This window comes from Dipodomys spectabilis, unplaced genomic scaffold (assembly GCF_019054845.1).
Source record: "Dipodomys spectabilis isolate Male_0828 unplaced genomic scaffold, ASM1905484v1 ptg000241l, whole genome shotgun sequence".
Taxonomy (NCBI): domain Eukaryota; kingdom Metazoa; phylum Chordata; class Mammalia; order Rodentia; family Heteromyidae; genus Dipodomys; species Dipodomys spectabilis.
The window spans coordinates 1,400,713-1,421,346 of NW_024870918.1; the positions used below are offsets into that span (position 1 = coordinate 1,400,713).

A 20,634-nucleotide genomic window follows, 5' to 3' on the forward strand; every position below is an offset into this window, starting at 1 on the left:
GAAAATGCCTTGTTATCTTTTAAACTGAAGCACATCATGGGTTGTATCTGAAAGATGTGTATTACTCCTTCAAAATAAAGTACAACAGTTTAACCCTATGAGTATTCTTTGGCAGACCCCCAAACACTTTAGAGCTATGTGTATATAAAAACCTGAACAATAAGAAAGGCAATTGAATATGATACATAACTCTCCTGCATTCTAAAAGGACTCTAGACCACTCTGGATGAATTTTCCACTTTTGATTTAGATAGGAGGCCACACTTCCTTGGAGATTTATCCCTTTGTAAATATCATTTAAATATCTGAATAATAGCAACAGTGGTTTATGAGGACCTGCCATAGTTTATATACCACCTTAAGTGGTTTTTATACATTGTATCATTCTCCTCAAGGTTCTGTGATAGAATAACATATAGTATCACTCCTATTTAAGATGAAGAAACTGAGACTTCGGGAGTAGATGACTTGCCCAGATTACTGTGGCTAGGCTTCAAATCCAGGATTTGTGTGCCCTTGGTTCTGTTGCTAACCATCTTGACAGTATCTGTCTCTCTCTGTCTGTCTCTATCTCTATCTCTGTCTCTGTCTCTCTGTCTCTCTCTCTTTGTCTCTCTGTCTTTCTCTCATGTGCCCAAACTGATAAAAACCAAAAAGCCAAAATTTCCATCCTACTTTAACAGTTTCTTGAACAGGTCCCAATTTCTCCTCCTGGGAGAAAGATATAGAGAGAGACAAGATTGATTTCATTATTTGCATGAGTCTTCTAATTTTTATTAATGTTCCTGTGAAAGCCAATTTACCTTGGTTTCATTGATTAGCTTACTCCTCTGTGCCTTGACCCTGGAAATTCTCCCTGAAAGATGGATGGATAGTGAGTCTAGACTTCCTCCCAAGTGCCAGACACTGAGTGAATAATGCCATTTCTGAGGATCTTAGAATTACTCTGGCACTCCATTATAAGTGAGTTCACAGTCCATGGATAAGAGTGATTTACTTTTCATCAAGCCATAAGTAACCCCAAACGCAGAATCAGAACCAGCTCACTGACTTCAGATCTGCTCAGTGAATGTCCTCTTGGTGCATTATTGACAGGGGGAAACCTTTTGGTCCAGGCTATCATGCTTTGCTATGATAAAGAGTGCAGACAGCTGATTTCTCACGAATAACTCCTCCAAGTCTTTCTTCTTTCCCGACCACCAGATCAATATATTCTGACAAGCATCTGAAATCTTTATTTGGGAAACAGCACATTTCCTACCAGCTGTTTGTTTTCCAAGCTGAATAATGCAGTTAATTTCTTACCTGAATTAAATTTCACAGCTGGAATGCTTCTCTTATCAGTGCTGAAGTGCTTTTGCAATGGGAGGAAGAAGTGGACGTAGGGATGTACTTTTGGTGTTCTCACTAAGCAGCCTTTGGAGATGGAGTGCCCATGGATTCTGGCACACCACCCACACACTCAAACCTTATTTTGAATCCACTGTTGCATTTGAGAGCCATCTTAGGGTGGTGATTTAAGGGTATGCAATCTGAACCCTGGCTTCCTGATTTGAATTCTAGCTTCATTATTTACCTACTATTGGACCAACCATAGGAACCAGCGTAGGCCTCAGCTTCCTCTGCAGTACACTGCAGAGATGTTATGAAATACTTGGGACCTTGCAAGCACTCTATTATGATAGAATTTGATAGAACTTCAGATATCTCTACATTTTCTCCCCCTACCCCAAACTACTGAGTCAGAATATACACCTTACTCAGGTGATTCCTTTCAGTTATCAGGTGATTAAAGTTTAAGAAGCAGAGCTCTAGCTGCCCTACCCAGTTTTGAATGAAAAACATATTGGTTGTTTTTAACATAGCTCAGAATGACAGGGAAATCTTCATGCCTGCTCTCTAAAGTGATGAAAACAGTCACCAAGCAATGCTTATGGTAACCTTCTGTAGCCATGGGGATGGCCCCAAGTTTTTATTTGGGAACACTACTTCTTACCTTCCTCCATTTGCATGGTAGAAGTACAGCTAAAGTATCCCCACAGGGGCCCTGTCCACATTCCTTAGAAATCAAGATTAATGGTTGTTATTTGGACGTGGAGGGAGGAGGAAGAGAGAGAGATGCCTATTAACCCTAATTAACTAAGCTCATTAAGGTGCCACCCTTAAAATGCCCTGATGCTGCTAGCCTATGAGATTGTATCTGAGAGCCAGAGAGATGCAGCCTTGTAAACAGGACAAAGCTCACAGTCCCCATCCATTTGCCTCTAACACAGAGAAGGTGTGAGGCTGTGGCATAAAGCCAGTCCCCGAAGAAAAAGAGTCTGAAGCCGCATGGAGACAAGTTCCCGGTCCTCTGCTACGGTTCATGTATTCATCATAAGACCAGGCTTTTATTTCCTTAGGGAGCCTACCATTTCTTAATCACAAAAGCAATAAGGATTTCCAATATGTTCCTCAGCCATGCCTAATCAGGTGTTCAGCTGCCAGTCATCAAAACCACGTCTGGAAGATCACTTAAAAGCTGTCATACAGCTTTGCACGTTGCACTGACCCAAGAGGTGACACTGACATTGAAGGTTGTCCCCAGGGGTGGCCAGCGTGTACTGGTTGATTTGATCACAACAGTTTGGTTAATATTGCCCTGTATTCTGGAGGGACTCTGGTCTCTTCCTTTTCACTTTGATCGATAGGCCCATGTGGTACGCTCTCTGGGTTGAGGTGGAAAAAAAAATCATTTTGAGTATGGAAGGAAAATGACCTTATGGGTTTCCTGAGGTTAAAAATCACTTGACAAAACCCAAATATTTGCCACTAAGCATGTGTTGTAGCAGGCAGGGCTGTGAGAAATTTAGCAGATTTTTGAAGCTTAAAGCAAGGCAAGGAAATTAGCCCCTGCCTGGTACTGAGTAGACGCTGGAATGTGTGTCAAATGAGTGAAATAATAGACTGCAGTAATGAAGAGTGCATCCCGGGTTTATAACATGATCAGGTCAGATGCTCCTAAAAGTCGCAGTGTGGAACAGAGAGGTATTCTCCCTGCCACAATCCCAATTTCTGAGAAATAGGAGGTTTTGATAGAGACCAACGAAATCCTCCTGAAACCAGAACTGACTGATTCCTGAGGGTGGCTCGTTTTATTGGAAGCGTATGTGAGACAGACATTCAGTGGGTATCGGAAATCGATGCTTTGGCCTCTTATTGCTGCTCTCAAATTTCTAATCCTCGTTTTTGCTCACTGATGACATCCACAGCCAACTAATCCTCACGTGGACTCCTCCTGCTCTGTATGGACACTGCACTAGACACTTGGACGAGAGGTTGCAATCTTGCCAGGAGTAAGACATTCCTCTCCTTCCAGTTCCATTTATTATATAAAACAGAGGCAAGTCACATGCCTCTTTTGGGCAGAGGTGATTTCTGACAATATTACCTATAAAGTTATTTAGTATAATTTCCAAAAGCAGACTTTAAATCGAACCTTGAAGCCCTGCCACCGTTCTTTGCTTTTTTTTTTTTTTTTTAAATCATAGGGTACCTACCAGAGGACCATGGCCTAATTCACTGCCATTAATCAGCTGTAGTGGTAGCATAGGAAAGGGATATGGACGTTCATTTGACCCTAAGCATAGTTGGAAAACATGTACTAGATACTTTCTGTGTCCTACCTCACACACACGCTACTCCATTGATAGGTTGTGGCCATTGCAATAGCAACCAGCTGGCCCCCCCACCCCCCACCCCCGCACTGCTTGGCAGGTCCTCCTCTCCACTCATCACACACCTCTGTCTTTCTGTCCTAAGGTTTGCTGATGTCCTGGGTTGGGCCTCTGTGGGAACATTTATAGATTCTGGGGCTTGTGCCTCTTGGAAGTCTGAATGAACCTTTCCTGGAGCAACCCCTGACCAAAGGCAGTGGGGGAGGGGGGAAGGTAGGAGTTTGTAGATAAACATTCATTTTGTCCCAATTCTAATCACTTAGTCCCAAGATAGATTCCATTGGCATTTAGATTGTATTTGGCTTGGTTCACTCAACAAGCAAGTCTAAATTCTATCAGGCTCTAAGAATGGCTATGCCCTAGTCCTTGTAGGTGTCTGTGTATAGCAGTACTCCATGTTTGTGGGAAAAATGTCATCTAAGAGAAGAATAAGAAGGGGTTAAGGATGTAACTCCTTCGTGAGTGCTTATTCAATATGCCTAGGACCTGGCCTCAATCTCTAGCATTAAGGGAAACAGTGACGAGAAAAGAAGAAAAAGAGGTGGGTATTGGTGGCTCCCACCTGTAATCCTAGCTTCTCAGGAGGCTCTCATCTGAAGATCAAGGTTCAAAGCAAGTCCAAGCAAGAAAGTCTCTGAGGCTTTTATCTCCAGTTAACAACCAGAAAACTGGAAGTGGTGCTGTGGCTTTACGTGATAAAGTTCTAGCCTTGAGCCAAAGAGCTCAAAGATAGCGCCCAGGCCCCGAGTTCAAGCCCTACAACCAAGAAAGTAAAAAAGTAAAAATAAATAAATATTTAAAAGTAACTAGAAGGACACAAAAGGGAAAGTATTTAAATAAGTGTAGATAAGAGGAACTGACTGTATGAGCAAAACTGAAGTAGTATAAATTGTGATAATGCACTTGAGGTGTGGCCAGATGTCTTGTTGGTCTGGCGTTTAATTATAGTAGCTTATGGAGGTGTATTAAAGTGCCTTGAACATGGTTCAATATTCTACACTAGTAAATCTTGGTAGTTTGGTGAATTCATGTGTATGGATCCTTGCCACCACTGAGCTATACAGATTTTTTCCCCCATTACTGCAACCTCTTCAAAGACAGGGACCTACAGATGGTACAAGGGGCTGGCATGAAGTACTTAGCAAATACTGCATCAAGCAAAGCATTGGTTGGATAATAGATGGATGTATGGATAGACAGAAGATGAATAGATGCAAAATGGAAGATTAGTCCTGCATATATAGTAAGTGGGAAGAAGGGGAGATGCTGACCCATAACTCTTAGTGACTGAAAATACCAAACCTCCCAGCCGATTGCATTGTACATCATACCAACCGCCACTAAATTAGCTCCTCTTGATCTCTAGGAGGCTCTCTATATTCCGTTAAGCCCTAGAGTGGAACATGGCATGTGTACACCCCTGTTGCCCACTGAGTTGTAAATGGCCAGGGCAATGCTTCCCTTGTGAGAAACACAAATACATACATACAAAGACCCCTCCAGGGGAGAATACGTGATGGGTGCATTCAGCAACTCCAACAAAATAAATAAGGGAGCAAGTATTACTACACTAAAGCTGGGGGGGAAAAAAGCTTTGTTTTCACAGTGTCTCTGTGACCTCTTATTATTCCATTAGTTTTTGGAATTGTATATAAAAATCACCAAGCACCATGCTGACAAACACCAATAGTGAAACTATTGCCACTGTCAATCCAAACAGCTTTCTCCCCTGAGTAAAATTATTATTTGGCATACAAGCAGAATTGTGGTTCCCTGAGCTAGCAGAGCATAAATGAGGGTTGTGATTTATAAGGCGACTCCAGTGAGTTTGCAAAAACACAACTATTATGGAGGCTGATGAACACAACTGCAGGTCTATATTAGCTTTCCAAGCAGGTAAGCACCTCCTCACCTCACAATGACTTTAGGACGTGGAAGGCTGTGGTGGATCTGAGGACAGGCGTTAACCTGAAACAATGCTGGTTTGCCAGAAATAAACCCTTCACGTCAGATCACACCCCTGTCAGTAGTTGTTTGAGCGGGAAGACGGTAATTCTGCCTCTTCAGATGTTCCTTTCAGTACTTCCATTGGATCAAGTTTTTAGGGGGCTAGGTCATTTGGGGTCTTAATTCTCCTCTGGAGAGAGTGTAGAAAGGTGGTTCCTGGTCTAAAATTACCACTCTCTGAACTTTTAAACCCTCAACTCTTTTTGATGATATGACTTCTCTTTCTTAATCCTGAACCCGATTTCTTTTATTAAAAAAAAAATTTCATTTCTTCTTTGATGTGAGTAGAGTTAAGTTCAAAAGGAACAGAGATGGATACAGAGCTGAGCGGGGCTTTATTTTCAGAGAAGGAAGTTAAAGAGTCCACATAATGATGTGGTGTGACTGCAGCCTAATGAGATGTCTGCGGAGTGGGTCTCGGACCCTGAGGCCCTCTCTGAGAAACTCAGATCGTGACAAACCCCAGGTTCTTCCCTGACATCGGACCAATTAGCCCATCAAAATGGGCACCTCTACAAGTGTGGGGTCACATTGGGTTCTCACAGGCATGGCGGCCCTCATGAACACGGTGGCTCTGGGCTCCCTATCTGTGTCATAATAGGCAATGGTGGGGGCAGAACTTGGGGCCCACAGGAAGCTAGCTGCCCTGCTTTTACTCTGTGGTCTTAGGTGAGGACTTCTTTTTAATGAAGGCAAGTCTGTCCATCTTACCATCAGGAAAATGCCTGAGTCAGTTAGACTCTTCTTGAAAAGGGTGTGGGGTCTCATCCTCACAGGAGCCAGGCTTGGGGTAGCTGTGGGTCATGGTATTGACATGGCATTACACAGCCTGACCTCGATCAACCCCAGGGCCTTGGCTGTCTCTTGTCAGAAGAGACAGGAAGACCTGTTCTGTGCCCTTCCTAGTTTTTCTCTCACCTGATTCTAGTCCATGCAAACACTGCACCTCTGCATACATGCACACAGCACGGGATTGACTAATCATAGAGTATCGGGACAGGCAGGGCACACAGCTTCAGAGATAAGACTTGTGAATGTCATCTTGGAGTGAACTGAGTGCGAAAATCCTGAGATGGCAGCCCAGACACAGGAGCCAGGAGGAACTGAGTGTACCACAGGAACAGAAGCGGGGAGCACTTTTTCCTGAAATTCACCCCAAGGGAGAAAACACACACACACACACCAAGCTTCTGAAATATGCTGGCTGTCAGCCTTGGGTATTTAAAAATGTAAGCTTCCTTTGGGCCTCAAGTCTCATTTCTCTTCTCCCTTGATTTCAGCTCCCATTTTCTCCAGCAATCATTCAAGCCGAAGTGGAACAGCTGCTGGGCCCATGCCACCCCCACATCCTGTCAGTCACCCTTCTCCGGGACATAATGTACAGGGGAGCCCTCACAACCCCTCCTCTTCCCAGTTACCTCCACTCACAGCTGTGGACTCGGGCGCGGAGAGGTAAGGCCATCTGTCTCTCTCTCGTAATAGGTGTTGTCGCCAAACCTCCCTCCACGGAGAAGAGCTCTGACAGTTGCTGAATTTTATTAATAATCTGTTGGTGGGTTGAGGTACCCAGAGGTGACATTTTAAAAGTAAGATACACAAAGCACGTGGACCAACTCTCTCATTATCTGTGTGTGTGTGTGTGTGTGTGTGTGTGTGTGTATCCACACAAATGAAATGGTATTGACAGGAGCCAACTGAAAGTGTCAGATGCTGGAAAAGTGAATATGAATATTCTGTCTCGCTCACTTTTTGCCCAGTTTGCTTCTAGGACTCAATTTTCAAGTGATACACGCACAAGTTGAGATGCTTTCCAAAGGGAAGTACACAATACCCGAGTCTCAGAGAAGCTGTATGAACTTGGGTCAGACAGTTTCCAGCTACTGTGATGAAATTCCTGAGACAGTCAATCTAGGAGGGAAAACAATGTTTACTTTGGCTCAGGGTTTGTAAGGTTTTAGTTTACAGTCACTGGGCCCTGTTGCTGTGGGGTTGTTCTGGTATATGATGTTATAGAGGAAGGGTATGGCAAAGAAGGCCTATTTACCTAATGGCAGATAGGAAAGAGAGAGAGAGAAGAAGAAGGGACTAGGATTCCAATATCTGACAAGAGGCTGGGAACTAAGCCTTTAATCCATGGGTCTTTGGGATACATTCAAGACTCACCTTTGTAACAGCTTTGGAGCAAAGCATCAAAAGGTACACAATTTGATATGAATGGCCAGAAGAGGGTTATTCACTGAGAACTTTTTTTTCTTTTTCTTCTTTTTTGGTTGGTCGTGATGCCTGAACTCAGCCTGGGCACTGTCCCTGAGCTCTTCAGCTCAAGGTTAGTGCTCTACCACTGGAGCCACAGCTTTTCTGCTTATGTGGTGCTGAGGAATCGAACCCAGGGCCTCATGCATGCAAGGCAAGCGCTCTACCACTGAGCCACCTTCCCAGCCCTCACTGAGAACTTTATATTGGTTATTCCCTTATAAAAGGGTTCCTAGGGGAACATTTTTTAACAATTATTTTATGATAATATTTTTACTTCTGAGTTCACCACTGGTTCCAGGGGTCCTCGGGGGCCCTTCTTGTACTTCTCCTAATATCATGCATACTTACATGGACCACAAACAAAAACAGGAATCTGCTTAGTGAGCAGAAGAGTTATTGAGGGAAGACTCAGGCTTCTCCAGGAATGGCATCCCAGACAATAGGAAGAATTTTTTTCTTTGTATGTTCTTCCCCCATGGTACAACCCCTGTTGTCACTGTATTTGAGTCTGGTGTCCTGAATCTTGTATATACATTTTTCTAATTCGGGGAGGGGAAGGGATGGTAGGGGAAAAACAAGGAGGGAGTAACAATATTCAATAGGAAATGGACTCATTACCTTGCTCATGTAACTGTAACCCCTCTGTATAGGATCTTTAAAATAAAAAATATATATTTAAAATAAAAAAGGAAAATCAAAGCAAGATAGAAAGGAGAGATGCAAGCAGAGGACACACATTAAATAGAGGAGCCTCAGTCACTCAGGTTGGTGGCATCCAGGGTACCTACTGATAATAAGATAGCAAATAAGTTGTTTGTCTCTTGTAGAATTACTTTCTTTGTGTGTGTGTGTCCTAGGCTTGAACTGAGGGCTTGGGCTACCACTTGGCTCTTAACTCCACTTGTGACTTTTGGGGTATTGAACTGGAGATAAGAGTCTCATGGACTTTCTTTCCTGGACAGGCTTTGAACCACAGTCCTTAGATCTCAGCCTCCTGAATAGCTAGAATTATAGGCCATCAGCACTCATCTGAGATCACATCTTTTATTCTAAAGAACATTTCCTCAGTGTGATACAATCACACTGACATTATAGAGACTCAAGGGACAAGATGGTAGACATCGGAGGAAGAGATAGGAAAACAAGGGTAACGCTGCTGGTTACCAGAGTCCTTATCCATAGCAAGATAATTTGAAGTAAGGCAAAACAGCAGAATTCATTCACAAGCTGTATTTTGGAAACAAAATTGCTATTATACGTAAGAAATGAAGAAGAGGGGCCAAAATTCATTCCTGAGTTTCACCCTTAAGACACCAAGATGGAAATTTATGCCATGCTTAGAAAGAGAAAATACAAGGATTCAGTAGTGTGGAAAGGAGACATAAAAAGGTGGTAAAGAGAAGAGGGAGGAGAAATGACATGAAGAACTTGAGTTTTAGGTTAATATGAAAGATCCACACAGGTATGTCTGATGTGCAATTAGAAATATGTGTCGGATCAGACTTACTTTAACAGCGCTGTGTACATGGCAAAGTGTAGACAAGTCATTAGCTTCTCCTCACATTATCTGTCAGCACAGAAGTGCAAATGTAACTATCTATTAAGTTCACAGACACTGGAGACATGAAATCTATCCTTCCAGCCATCTGATGCATTTTTGTAAGTTGAGGTGAGTTTATGCCTTTTAGCATTTCAAATAATTTCCCATTAGGTTTAAAGTGAACTTAGGCATGGGTTGCTTTAAAAAAAAAAAATCATCTCATTTCCATCTACCTGACTGGAAATCATGACGGCCATAAGGTAGTGGAGTTCAGACAGGATCAGAACTCCAGCCCCTTCTTCACATTACTTATCAGTAGTTATAACAACCTTCACAAGAATTTGAAAAGAAAGCAATCATTGTGTTTGCTTCCTTCTTGTACACATCCTTTGAAAGAATGTAGGAAAAAGAGCTACAGCAGCCATTATCAGAGTAAAAAAATAAGAACCATGACAAACCAATTCATCTGATGTTTTCATCCAAGCATCTGCTGTCAAGTTGCTAATTATTTGGCTGTGGACACTTTAGCTATTCCTGTTGCTTAGCATATATGCATTTGTTTCTTTTTGACATTTTATTCATGTCATATTTTTATAATTTTCATATTTTTCCTAACTGACTTTATATATGTATATGTCTTTATATCTATGTAGATATACATTTAACTCCTTAAAATTTCAAGAATAGGTTGAACAATACTCCGTATACATACACTGCATTCATAGTCATTGTTAATATTTTGCTCCTCTCTCTCTCCCATCTCTTTTTCTCTGCAGCACAGATGATGTATTGTATGCTTGTTATTTCAAAATCATTTAAAAAGTAGTTGAATATATCATGACCTTTACCCCTCATTGCTTCAGAAGAGATTTTAGAAGGCTATTTTCCTATATAGACTCAGTGTAAGAATCATACTTGGGATATTTAATATTGCTATAGTAAGATTATCTTAAAGTTGACCAATACTCAAAACTCCCATCTTGTAAATAATGCCTTTTATAGGTGGAATGTTATTTTCTTCTTTCCTTTTTACGATTTAGGACTCTAATAAGGATCCCACAATGCATTAACTCTTCAATTTTTTTTAGTTTCCTGAAACTAATGAAGTTCTTCGGCTTTTATCCCCAGCTTCATCATCCTTGTTATTGATGTCTGTCAGGACATTAACTTTTTTTGAAGACCTCCAGACGTATATTTTGCACAGTATTTCATGGTTTGGATTTTTTTTGTTCTCTCCCAAACAGAACATTTCTGGGGTAGGAATTCTACACAGGTGCTGTGGTACCTCTTAGCATTTTCTTGAGACTTAGCTTGTACCTAATGGGGAGTTAGAATTCAATGAATCAAAGCAGATATACATGGCAGGAAGCAGACTCAGATGGGTACTTACAAAAAAGACAAGGCACTGTCTGAGGGATTCTGGGTCTGAAGTTGAGGAGGTTGTTAGGTCAATAATTGTAGATGAAGGGGAGGTAACAGCACTTCATGTAGTGAGGGGAGGATGAAGTAGACACTTGTACTTTCAGGTTTTTACATCATGCATCACTACCGTGTACTTCCCACAGGAAGTGTGCTCTAATGATGTGCAAGCACAGCTGGACTGGACAAGTGTGAACACGTAGGTTATCTCTTCCGATCAGGGCTGGAGAGGAAAGTGACGTGAAACAGTCCTGCTTTATTCACTGTGTTTGCTTTAGTGACTGGGATTAAAAACATGCAGGGGAAATGTGCTTGCTTTCCACTTTGGGTTTATACATCTTTGCCTCTGTTTGCCTAGGAAATCCCCCAGTAAAAACTCCAGCAGTTTACTTAACGGAAATAGGTTTATCACCCCCTATGATTTTTATTATTACTTTTTTAAAAAAAAAAAAAATGGGACCCTGGCATCTTTTCCTGCTTTGAAGAAGTTGATTCATCATTTACTTAGCTTTAGCGTATTAATAAAATGGGCTGAGTCACTGTCAGAAGTCAGGAAAAGTCTGCCAACACCTACTCCTGGAGCATCAGGTTCTTTGACCTTGACTGTCGTAAAATTGAAAAATAAATGCAAGTTCTTTCAATGTGATCAGGACCACTTTTATTTTGAAATATCCAAGTAACAGATGAATTTAGCATGACCATGCCACATCAACTCATGCTGATTTAAACAGAGCAAGGGAAGTGGTGTATTACTCATGTCATGTCAAACCACCCAGTAGTTATGTTTAGGAGTAGAAATTGGTGTCTTAGGAAATGTTCATTTCCTGGAACATTGGATATCTGTTAGTCCAGGAAAAACCAAACTGTTGATGGAGTTCCTTTTTGAAATAAAGAATCTTTGCAGTGGCATTAATAAGTCACCTGAGTTTGTGACAGGCATCTTATTATATAAGAGAATATCCGCTGTCATCCTTTCCTGAAGGCCACAAACATTGTATGATCTAAAAGGCAGGTGACATAGAACAAGAGGGATTGTGGAGGGACTTACCAAGCATTCTGTAGGAGTACCACTTCTGAGCCACAGAAGATGTGGAAGGAAAGAAGGGATGTGGTGGAAATGTATAGTCTGGTACAGGATTCACTAGCAAAAAGTATAAGAGACAATTGGTTTGGGAAACATAGTAGGAATTCCAGTTTCTTAAATCTTATGTATTTGGAAGCCTTACTATTTTGTCACTCATACTATATTATGTCACAGGGAAATGCTAACTTTCCAGGCATTTGTGGTCTTGCTAACTAAGGCTAATTTTTATAGGTACTGCTTTCTAATCATTGGAAACCTAGTGCTTTCTTCCTAGATGCTAAAGGTCAAGGTTCAATCAAGACAACAGCTCTTTTTGATAAATGGCTTTACAATTTCATAAAGTTCTTCTGACACAGTACTTTTTACTTCTGACTTAGTTTGCTTTTTTGTGCTCCTTAATTCAAACTCTATTTCTATTTAAAGCCTTCCTTTCTTTTCCTAGCCTTGACCAAACACACTCAGTCAGCCTTTGGAGCTTAGCTTAGTTCTCAAACCAAGAAGACTACCTGGGCTTTCACAGCTGAATGGCAATTCCCTCTGTTGAGTCCTTTGGTTCTTAAGACCAGTTTTTATGGATTTAGTAGGTACTGAATGTTAGCTTCTTACCTGGATTCTTTACTTCTGAAGAACAGCAGTCTTTTATTCCCAGGGTGCTTTGTTCTAAGTTATGCAAGGGAAGGTGTTGAGAAAGGTTTAACAAGGGGCAAAGACCAATGAAAAGAATGCCTAGGAAACCAGAAGTCAAACTTCCTATCAATCCCAGCTTATTCAGGAGGCTGAGATCACAGGTCAAAGCCACGCCCAGGCAGAAAAGACCATGAGATTCTGATCTCCAATAAATTAACAAAAAGGTGCGAAGTGGAGCTGTAGCTCAAGTGGTAGAGCGCTAGCCTTGAGTAAAGGAGCTCAGGAACAGCTGTCAGGCCCAGAGTTCAAGTCCTAGAACTGACACAACAACAAACTTAGCCTGCTGCTTTGCTGTTCTTTTCCTCTCAAGGACTTCCTGAGCAACCAGGGATGCTTCTCACAAGCTTATATATGCAACGTGTAATCATTCTTTCTTAATTATCTAGAATATGTGCAGTAATCATAAGAATCCTATAAGCTACAAAAGCTTATTATCAAAGTTGGTCCCAGCCTTAGACCTTCCTTTGTTCATAAGAGTCTTTCACTTGGCTAGAATTTGTGGCACTTGATCGTAGGTCAGATGCTGAGGGCACAATGGCAAACAGGACTCCCTGGATCCCCACCCTCTCAGAGCATGCACTCTCAAATCAACAGGCAGAGATAACTCAGAGCACTATGAAGGAATTGCAGAAGCATGCAGAAAGAGTATGATACCCCAAATCTGGGGAAGAAGGAATAGAGAAAGAAACATCTTCCTGAAAGGTGACAATCTATATGCATCAGCAGCATCAGCAACAAGGCTGTGCAAAAAACAAACAAACTGAGAGGAAAGAGATGAGCAAGGAAAAAACAGTATGGTCCCTCATTGGCCACGTGAAGGAGTTTAAGATTTATCTTGGGGAGACTTTACATTGGTTAATAAAAGCACCACGATGAAGGTGACATACATACCAAATGTGACTGTTGTCCAGCCACGATAAGTTATGAACACATTCTGTCCCTGCCAGAAAAATGGTGAACAGTTGAGAAATGGTTCAGTCAAGAAAAGACTCTCATTTGCAGCTCCTAGGCCGGAAAGCAGCACTGTGGGGTTTTGTTCCTTTCCTTCATTATACAATTTGAAAAGAGTTTTGTCCCTTGTAATGTTGAACGTGGGTCTTGAACAGCCTTGACTTATCAGGGCTTTGGAGAGTCCTTGAGTATCCAAACTTTTTACAGAGGTCCCTCCATGTTAGAGACAGAGCGACAGACATCTGGAAATTGAGAGTACTGATATCAACACTTGCTCAGCCTCACCTGTATCTGTTATAAGAGAGAAGTCGTTGTCCCTTTATACAAAAGGACCAGTTTCTTCCTAGCAGCATGACTTCCACAGATATTTGGGATTGAAAGAGATAGGATCCAAACTCTAATCCTTCTCTTTCATACTCAGGCATCCTGTAACTGTCTCTGTTTCATCTCCTCTCTCTTCTCTCTCCTTCTCTCCCCCTCTCTCTCATCTTACTTGAGAGCTGCTGAAGATATTTTAGGAAGTGTTTTTAGTCAATATTGGGAAGATTGCAGAGGCAGAGAATTCCATAGTCTAGCTTTTAAAACAGAGGTTTAAGACTTTGGGTATTAGTTTAGAGGAGGTTAGTGGCCTTTACCTACTTAGTTTACCTTAAATATGTGGGAAGGTTCCAGGTTCTTCTTGAGGTATTATTCCAAGGCAGAATGGCTTACTTATTTTTTTTTAAACTTCTTAAGTATTAAATATAGATAACCTAACAGCATGCTTCATTCATCCTGCATTGGCAAGTGGAGCTTGGGTCATTGGCCTTTGGAATAAAGTTCTTCTTACAAAGATGATAGTCACTTTACTAATAACTTCCTTAACATACTCCCTGATTTACCTCTAGAAGTCTTACAGATACACCCAAACCAGTCTTCATGAGTAGCTTCTTTGGTATGAAGGAACAAATGAATGAATGGATAAATGAATAACCATAAACAGAAAACATCGCTAAACTTGCATTCTTTTTTTTTTCCATTGTGGGGCTTGAACTCTGGGCCTGGGCACTGTCCCTCAGCTCTTCAGCTCAAGGTGAATGCTCTACTGTTTGAGCCACAGCACCACTTCTGGTTTTCTGATGGTTTATTGGAGAAGCGTTTCATAGCCTTTCCTGCCTGGGCTGGCTTTGAATCATGATCTCAGCCTCTTGAGTAGTTGGATCATAGGCGTGAGCTACCAATGCCAGGCTTTTTTAACTTGCCTCTCGACATCCTTGTAGTCTGCAAACCTTTTGTGACCATAATATTTAGCATGTAGCATGTTTCTTGAAAATGGAGGAAGATTTAAAATTAACTCTACCTAGCTGTCTCCAACTTAGCATTAAAAACCTGAAAGAGCCTAAATACCAACTTTGATTCTTCCTCTCCCCAAATGCATTCCCATTTCATGAGTCTGTGGGTCTGTGGAAAAGATGTAAGTCAAATCAGTGCCGTCCCTCTGCCTTAGTTCATCTCACATAGAATAACTTTCTGACTTGTCTCTCCGCATCTGATCTTGCCCATCTACCATTTTCCACCCTACCTCATCAGCACGCCCAGAACCTTTCCTATGTAACACAAGAAGTGCATTTTAAAATAGAAATCACTTCATCTCTTTGCTGCTCACGTTCTTTGTCAGTCATCCCTGGAATAGAATCCAGGCTCCTGTTCGTGTTGTAATAAACCTCTACGGCATGGCCTCACCCAAATTCACCTACTGTGGCGAGTTTTTCTCATCTCCTGCAGCTACACTTGCCTTAAACAGCGACTCATTTTACTTCAGGGCCTTTACACTTCGCTCATCCTTTTAAAAACCTGAAAAGCAGCTGCATGCTGGTGGCTCACTTTCGTAATCCTCACTCATCTGGAGACTGATATCTGAAGACTAAGGATCGAAACCAGTGGGCAGGAAAGTCTGTGAGACTCTTTATTTCCAATTAACCACCAGAAAATTACAAGTGGAGCTACGGGCTCAAAGTAATAGAGCATTAGCCTTGAGCACAAAAGCTTAGGGACAGCACCCAGGCCCTGAGTTCAAGCCCCACGACCACTTTCACTAGAAGGTGTCAAGATTTAAACCTTCATTTCATGTGTCTACTCAAATGTTGCTTCTTCAGACAGGCTTTTCTGACCAATCTGCATAAAACTTCCCTTAGCCAGCTTCACTCTGTTGCTAACTTTGATGGTTTTGTTCATCTTATCAACTCTCAGATCACACTATTTTTTCCCCTATGGATTTCTTTTTATCATTCTGCCACATTGGCAGCTTCCTGGGAATAGAAACCATGTGAGGTATTCCCAGCCCCCATGTCTCAAGGCTCCTAAGAGTATATAGGCAGTTTTATGGAATTCATGGCAGAGGTGAAGGGGAGAATGCTATTATAGTTCCCTTACAACTTCTAGAAATGTCAACCCTGGGCATTTGACTGCACTTTTTCCATCTCCATGCACTTCTTCTAGTTACTTCCTGGGAAAGGCGGGTAGCGTTGCTGTAGTCTCCATATGCACCTCCATTAACAAACAGCTTGAGTTGTGGTTCTAGGGCTTTGTTTTTCACATCAGATTATTTTCCGTGTATTTTTCTTATTTTAAAAGGCATTGTTTCTTCATTTTAGCTTAATTATACACACATATCACAAACCAACTATTCGGATGTCTGTAAGGAGCACTGTTTTTTAAGGGCCAAATAACTTGGCTTCTGAAAGCCAAATCAACCATCTTTCTCATCTCTCCCCCCATTTCAAACCAGTCCACCTCATGTTAAACTCAACATGTTTATTTTTTAATCCTCCTGGATTTTCTGTCAGGAAAGTGAGTCATGACAGTTAGAAGGATACTTGGGGTAAATGGAATGTGTTCTCTTGCAACCCGTCCTTTGGTGAATTAATGTGAAGAAGCAGTAGGAGGTTTATGGTGTTATTCAGACTTGTTAGAATGATTCTTCAGCAAGTCCTGTAAAGTCAGACTTGCTAAGACTAAAGCCCTAACGCCCATGCTAACCTGAGTCCAGGCATCACAAACTCCATATTGCCTTCCCTCTGACACAGAACAGGCTACTTGAAGGAAAGATTCTACTTCATGTTGTAAAGATGTGTTGTTACAAATCAACATAGTCTTCCCCTTGCCTATGAAGCAGGAATATGGTAGAAACTTAGCTGCTAGGAGACTATACCCTTTTGCAGCTGAAACACTATTTAATTATTAGTGGATACCATTAAGATGAGCAGAAACCAAAAGGAAAATTCTTCATTTGCAACAACTAAGAATGAACTCCTCTATCTGGGCTTACAAATGGTACCAAATTGGAAGCCAAGTTCAATCAACTACTAGTATGTTCAACAGTGTGGCTTTTCAGGAGCAATGATTAACATTACTTGAATACTTACCTCTGTCTATTACTGGATGAAAATTTTTAAATATGTGCCGTTTCTTCTAGTTTTTATCTGTAGTCAAACGTTGAGTCTTATCTTCAATAGCATGTGCAGAATATTCCTTTGTATACAATAGTAACCTGACATCATGAAGATGAAATAAAAAACACATCTAAACAGCATGTGCCATTACTGACTAGCAGTGATTCTTGTAAAATTCATGGATTACACTGACTTTTGAATTTTCCAGGTGCTCAAAAGCACCTGGCTCAGTTGGCAGGAATAACGTTTTGAACTTAGTTCTTAAAGATCTTTTGGTATCTTCAGGAAACTCATGTTTGCATTTGAAACCAGGAAATGAGTATGGGGTAGTCCATATATATATATATACACACACACACACCTGTGCCTCCCTTACTCATGTTTGGCCAAAAATAACACCCTTTTCCCCCTCAATTTTCATGTGGCAGCCTAATGTCACTCTCTTGTGAATGTTTTCCTTTCATCTAATGCGTTCTGTTGCAAAGCAGATTGAACATTGTATCTGACACCATGCTGAACAAGAGAAATATTCTTCCCTTTGCCGCAGGACTATGAGTTAATCCCTTTGTTTAGCCTGCTTGCCGCAGCCCAAGGGGGTGATATTATTACAGAAACTTTCTTTTACAATAGCAGATTTTATTTTTCTTACATCAATTGTCCATGACTACTGTGGATGAACTTTGTTTTGATTAATGGGTTTTTGAAAAGAAGATCTAACAGAATCCACTTTTTTTTTTCTTTACCCCCTACATCACATCAGATTCTGAAACCAGTGACTGAGTCACAACCAATTCTATAGTCAAAATAAACCCCAGACAACTTCAGTTCTCGATCCCGAAGTGATCCTCTCTCTGACATACTCTAGATGTTCTCCTTATCTCCTTTTCATTTCCATAGCAATTCTCTGGGCATTATTTTAGCATTTACTTGGAAAATAAATAATACACTTCTTTGTCTTAGGTATTGATACCTTGTTTGTTTTGTTTTCTTGACTTACAACCTACTGCATATACCCAGTCTAGATCACTTTTTCTATTCCCAGAATTGCAATGTCTCTTCCCCTGCCCCCCTTCTCTCCCTCCCTCCCTCTCCCTCTCCCCATATAAACATATATATTCATATACATATATGTATGTGTATCTTGTGGTCATTTCAGCTGTAACTTCTTTTATAGTTCTCATTTTCTCATACTCGGCTTAGGTGATCTTTTCTTTTTTTCTTTTTTGGGTCTGGTCGAGGGGCCTGAACTCTGGGCAAGGACACTGTCCCTCAGCTCTTCAGCTCAAGACTAGCGCTCTACCACTTGAGCCACAGCGCCACTTCCAGCTTTTTTTTTTTTTTGCTTATGTGGTGCTGAGGAATCGAACCCAGGGCCTCATGCATGCAAGACAAGCGCTCTACCACTGAGCCACCTTCCCAGTCCTTTTCTTTTTTCTTTTAAAATTATCTTTCTTTCTTTTCTTTCTCCCCCTTCCTTCCTTCTTTCCTTCCTTCCCTCTCTCTCTTTCTTTCTTTCTCTCTCCTCCCTTTTCTTTCCTTTCTTTCCCTCTCTCTCTCCCTCCCTCCCTCCCTCCCTCCCCTTCTTTCCTCCCCTCCCTTCCTTCCTTCCTTCCTTCCTTCCTTCCTTCCTTCCTTCCTTCCTTCCTTCCTTCCTTCCTTCCTTCCTTCCTTCCATCCTTCTTTCTTTCCTTCCTTCCTTCCGCTTGAACTCAGGGCCTGGGTGCTCCCCTTGAGCTCTTTTGCTCAAAACTGGCACTCTACCACTTTGAGCCACAGCTCCACTTCCAGTTTTCTGGTGGTTAGTTGGAGATAAGAGTCCCATGGACTTTCCTGCTCACGCTGGCTTTGAACTGCGATCCACATATCTCAGCTTCCTGAGGAGCTGAGATTATACGTGTTACCCGCCATCACCCCAAGAAGTGATCATTTTTGAATCTTGGTCTTATTTAACTTGCTGCATTATTTGCAGTTAGTATTGGCCCAGCCTTTCACAAGCAGACAGGGGCCTGAAACCTTTCCAAAGGAGGGATTCGGCTCTTTGTTTAGAGACCACGTCCTCAGACACACATAGAATAGAGCTCTTCGCCAGCTTTGGTCCTGTCCAGATGGACAGTTTTGCAATTACCCACACTTCCCAGCGGCCGTTTCTTCGTTACTGAAAGCTGGTCTTGATTGTCCCAGAAGCCGAATTCAATTTGCAGTTCCCCCAGTAACGTGCTGTGATTCATTTGGGGACAAATCTGGATTGAACTGAGTCCAAGTGTCTCTTTTGTGAAGCAGAAGGGAGGTCTTAAGTAGATACTATAGTCACCCATATGAGTCAGCCAGGAATTCATGAAGTGATTCATAAATGGTTATAAAGACCACGAAAGTCTACTAAAATGGAGCGCTGTCCAGCTATACAAAGTGGGGTATTATCATTGTTTTTTTTTTAAGATGTTAAATCAGATGTAAAATCCGTAAAACTGTGCTTTTCTTTTTTTAGGTTTTGAAAAGGACTCTTTACGCCCCCTCTGCAGTTGACCCACTGCTAAAGCTATTTCTCATTGATTAGTTTTCACAGATGAATTTTAAAACCTCCACAGATGATACCCCACAATTCCTTGGAGAAATAAAGAAAAAAAAATCCGCCCCAAATCCATGTAGACCAGTTTGTATCCATTATTTCTCCTCCTTGGCAACAAATCAATAATATTTTTGTGTGTGAATACAATGAAGCAAGCTGCTCTAGTGCATTCTCCTTTCTTTGTGAGGTCCATGTGTCCAGTGGAAGAAAGTGTGTGTGGGGGAAGGGGGAAAGCTATCCAAATCCCATACCAACCCACATTTAATCTAATTGATCATGTAAACACATAAGTTCCTTCTTTTCAAAGTGTTAACTACCCAGAGCGGTGCTAAAACCCAGTTCCACATTGTTGGCTGGAACTCCAATATATATAGAACACAGATGAAGAAAAGTAATAAGTGTGTAGGACACAGACTCGTCTTGTAGAATGGCCTTTTAGGAAATTTTGTTTGAAGAAATGAACTTACAAGGTAACAAAGAAATACTTCGGGCTTATAGACAGGGAAGACCAATGGATATATACCCAGAGTTCACCAAAGTAAATAGACAGCATTTGTCAGATTTTGTTGGCATACACACACACACACACACACACACACACACACACACACACACACACACACACACACACACATGTATATGATATGCGGACCATCAGTTTATGATAAGGATTAAAATCTCAGATGTCCTTAGGAGAACTTTACCATTCCCTCCGCACTTAGCTGCTTTGCATTCCAGAAGGTATTTCTTACCTTACTGAAAATGATGTCTGAACAAGTAGCTTTACCAATTGGGACAAACATTTCACCTTTCTGGATTTCTTTCATTCCTCGATAAAAAGTTGTGCTGTAGTCACTCTCCAGCTAGAACACTGCAGGATTATCTCCATTTACAGCATCAGTGCCCTCTTGAGAAATCTGGTACCAAGAAATTAGACCTTTCTCTGAACCTTAGTTTCCATTTCTGAATAGTCACGG

General features: G+C 41.4%; 1 protein-coding gene across 4 annotated transcripts in view; it reads left to right on the forward strand.

Moving 5' to 3' along the window:
- The window catches only part of Glis3 (GLIS family zinc finger 3), a 449,742-nt gene that overhangs the window by 388,543 nt on the left and 40,565 nt on the right, over positions 1–20,634 (forward strand). For all 4 annotated transcript variants that reach the window (XM_042699395.1, XM_042699396.1, XM_042699394.1 and 1 more), the window contains one exon: positions 7,004–7,175. In XM_042699395.1, the coding sequence (XP_042555329.1) occupies positions 7,004–7,175 (172 nt within the window). The remainder of the gene's footprint in view (positions 1–7,003; positions 7,176–20,634) is intronic.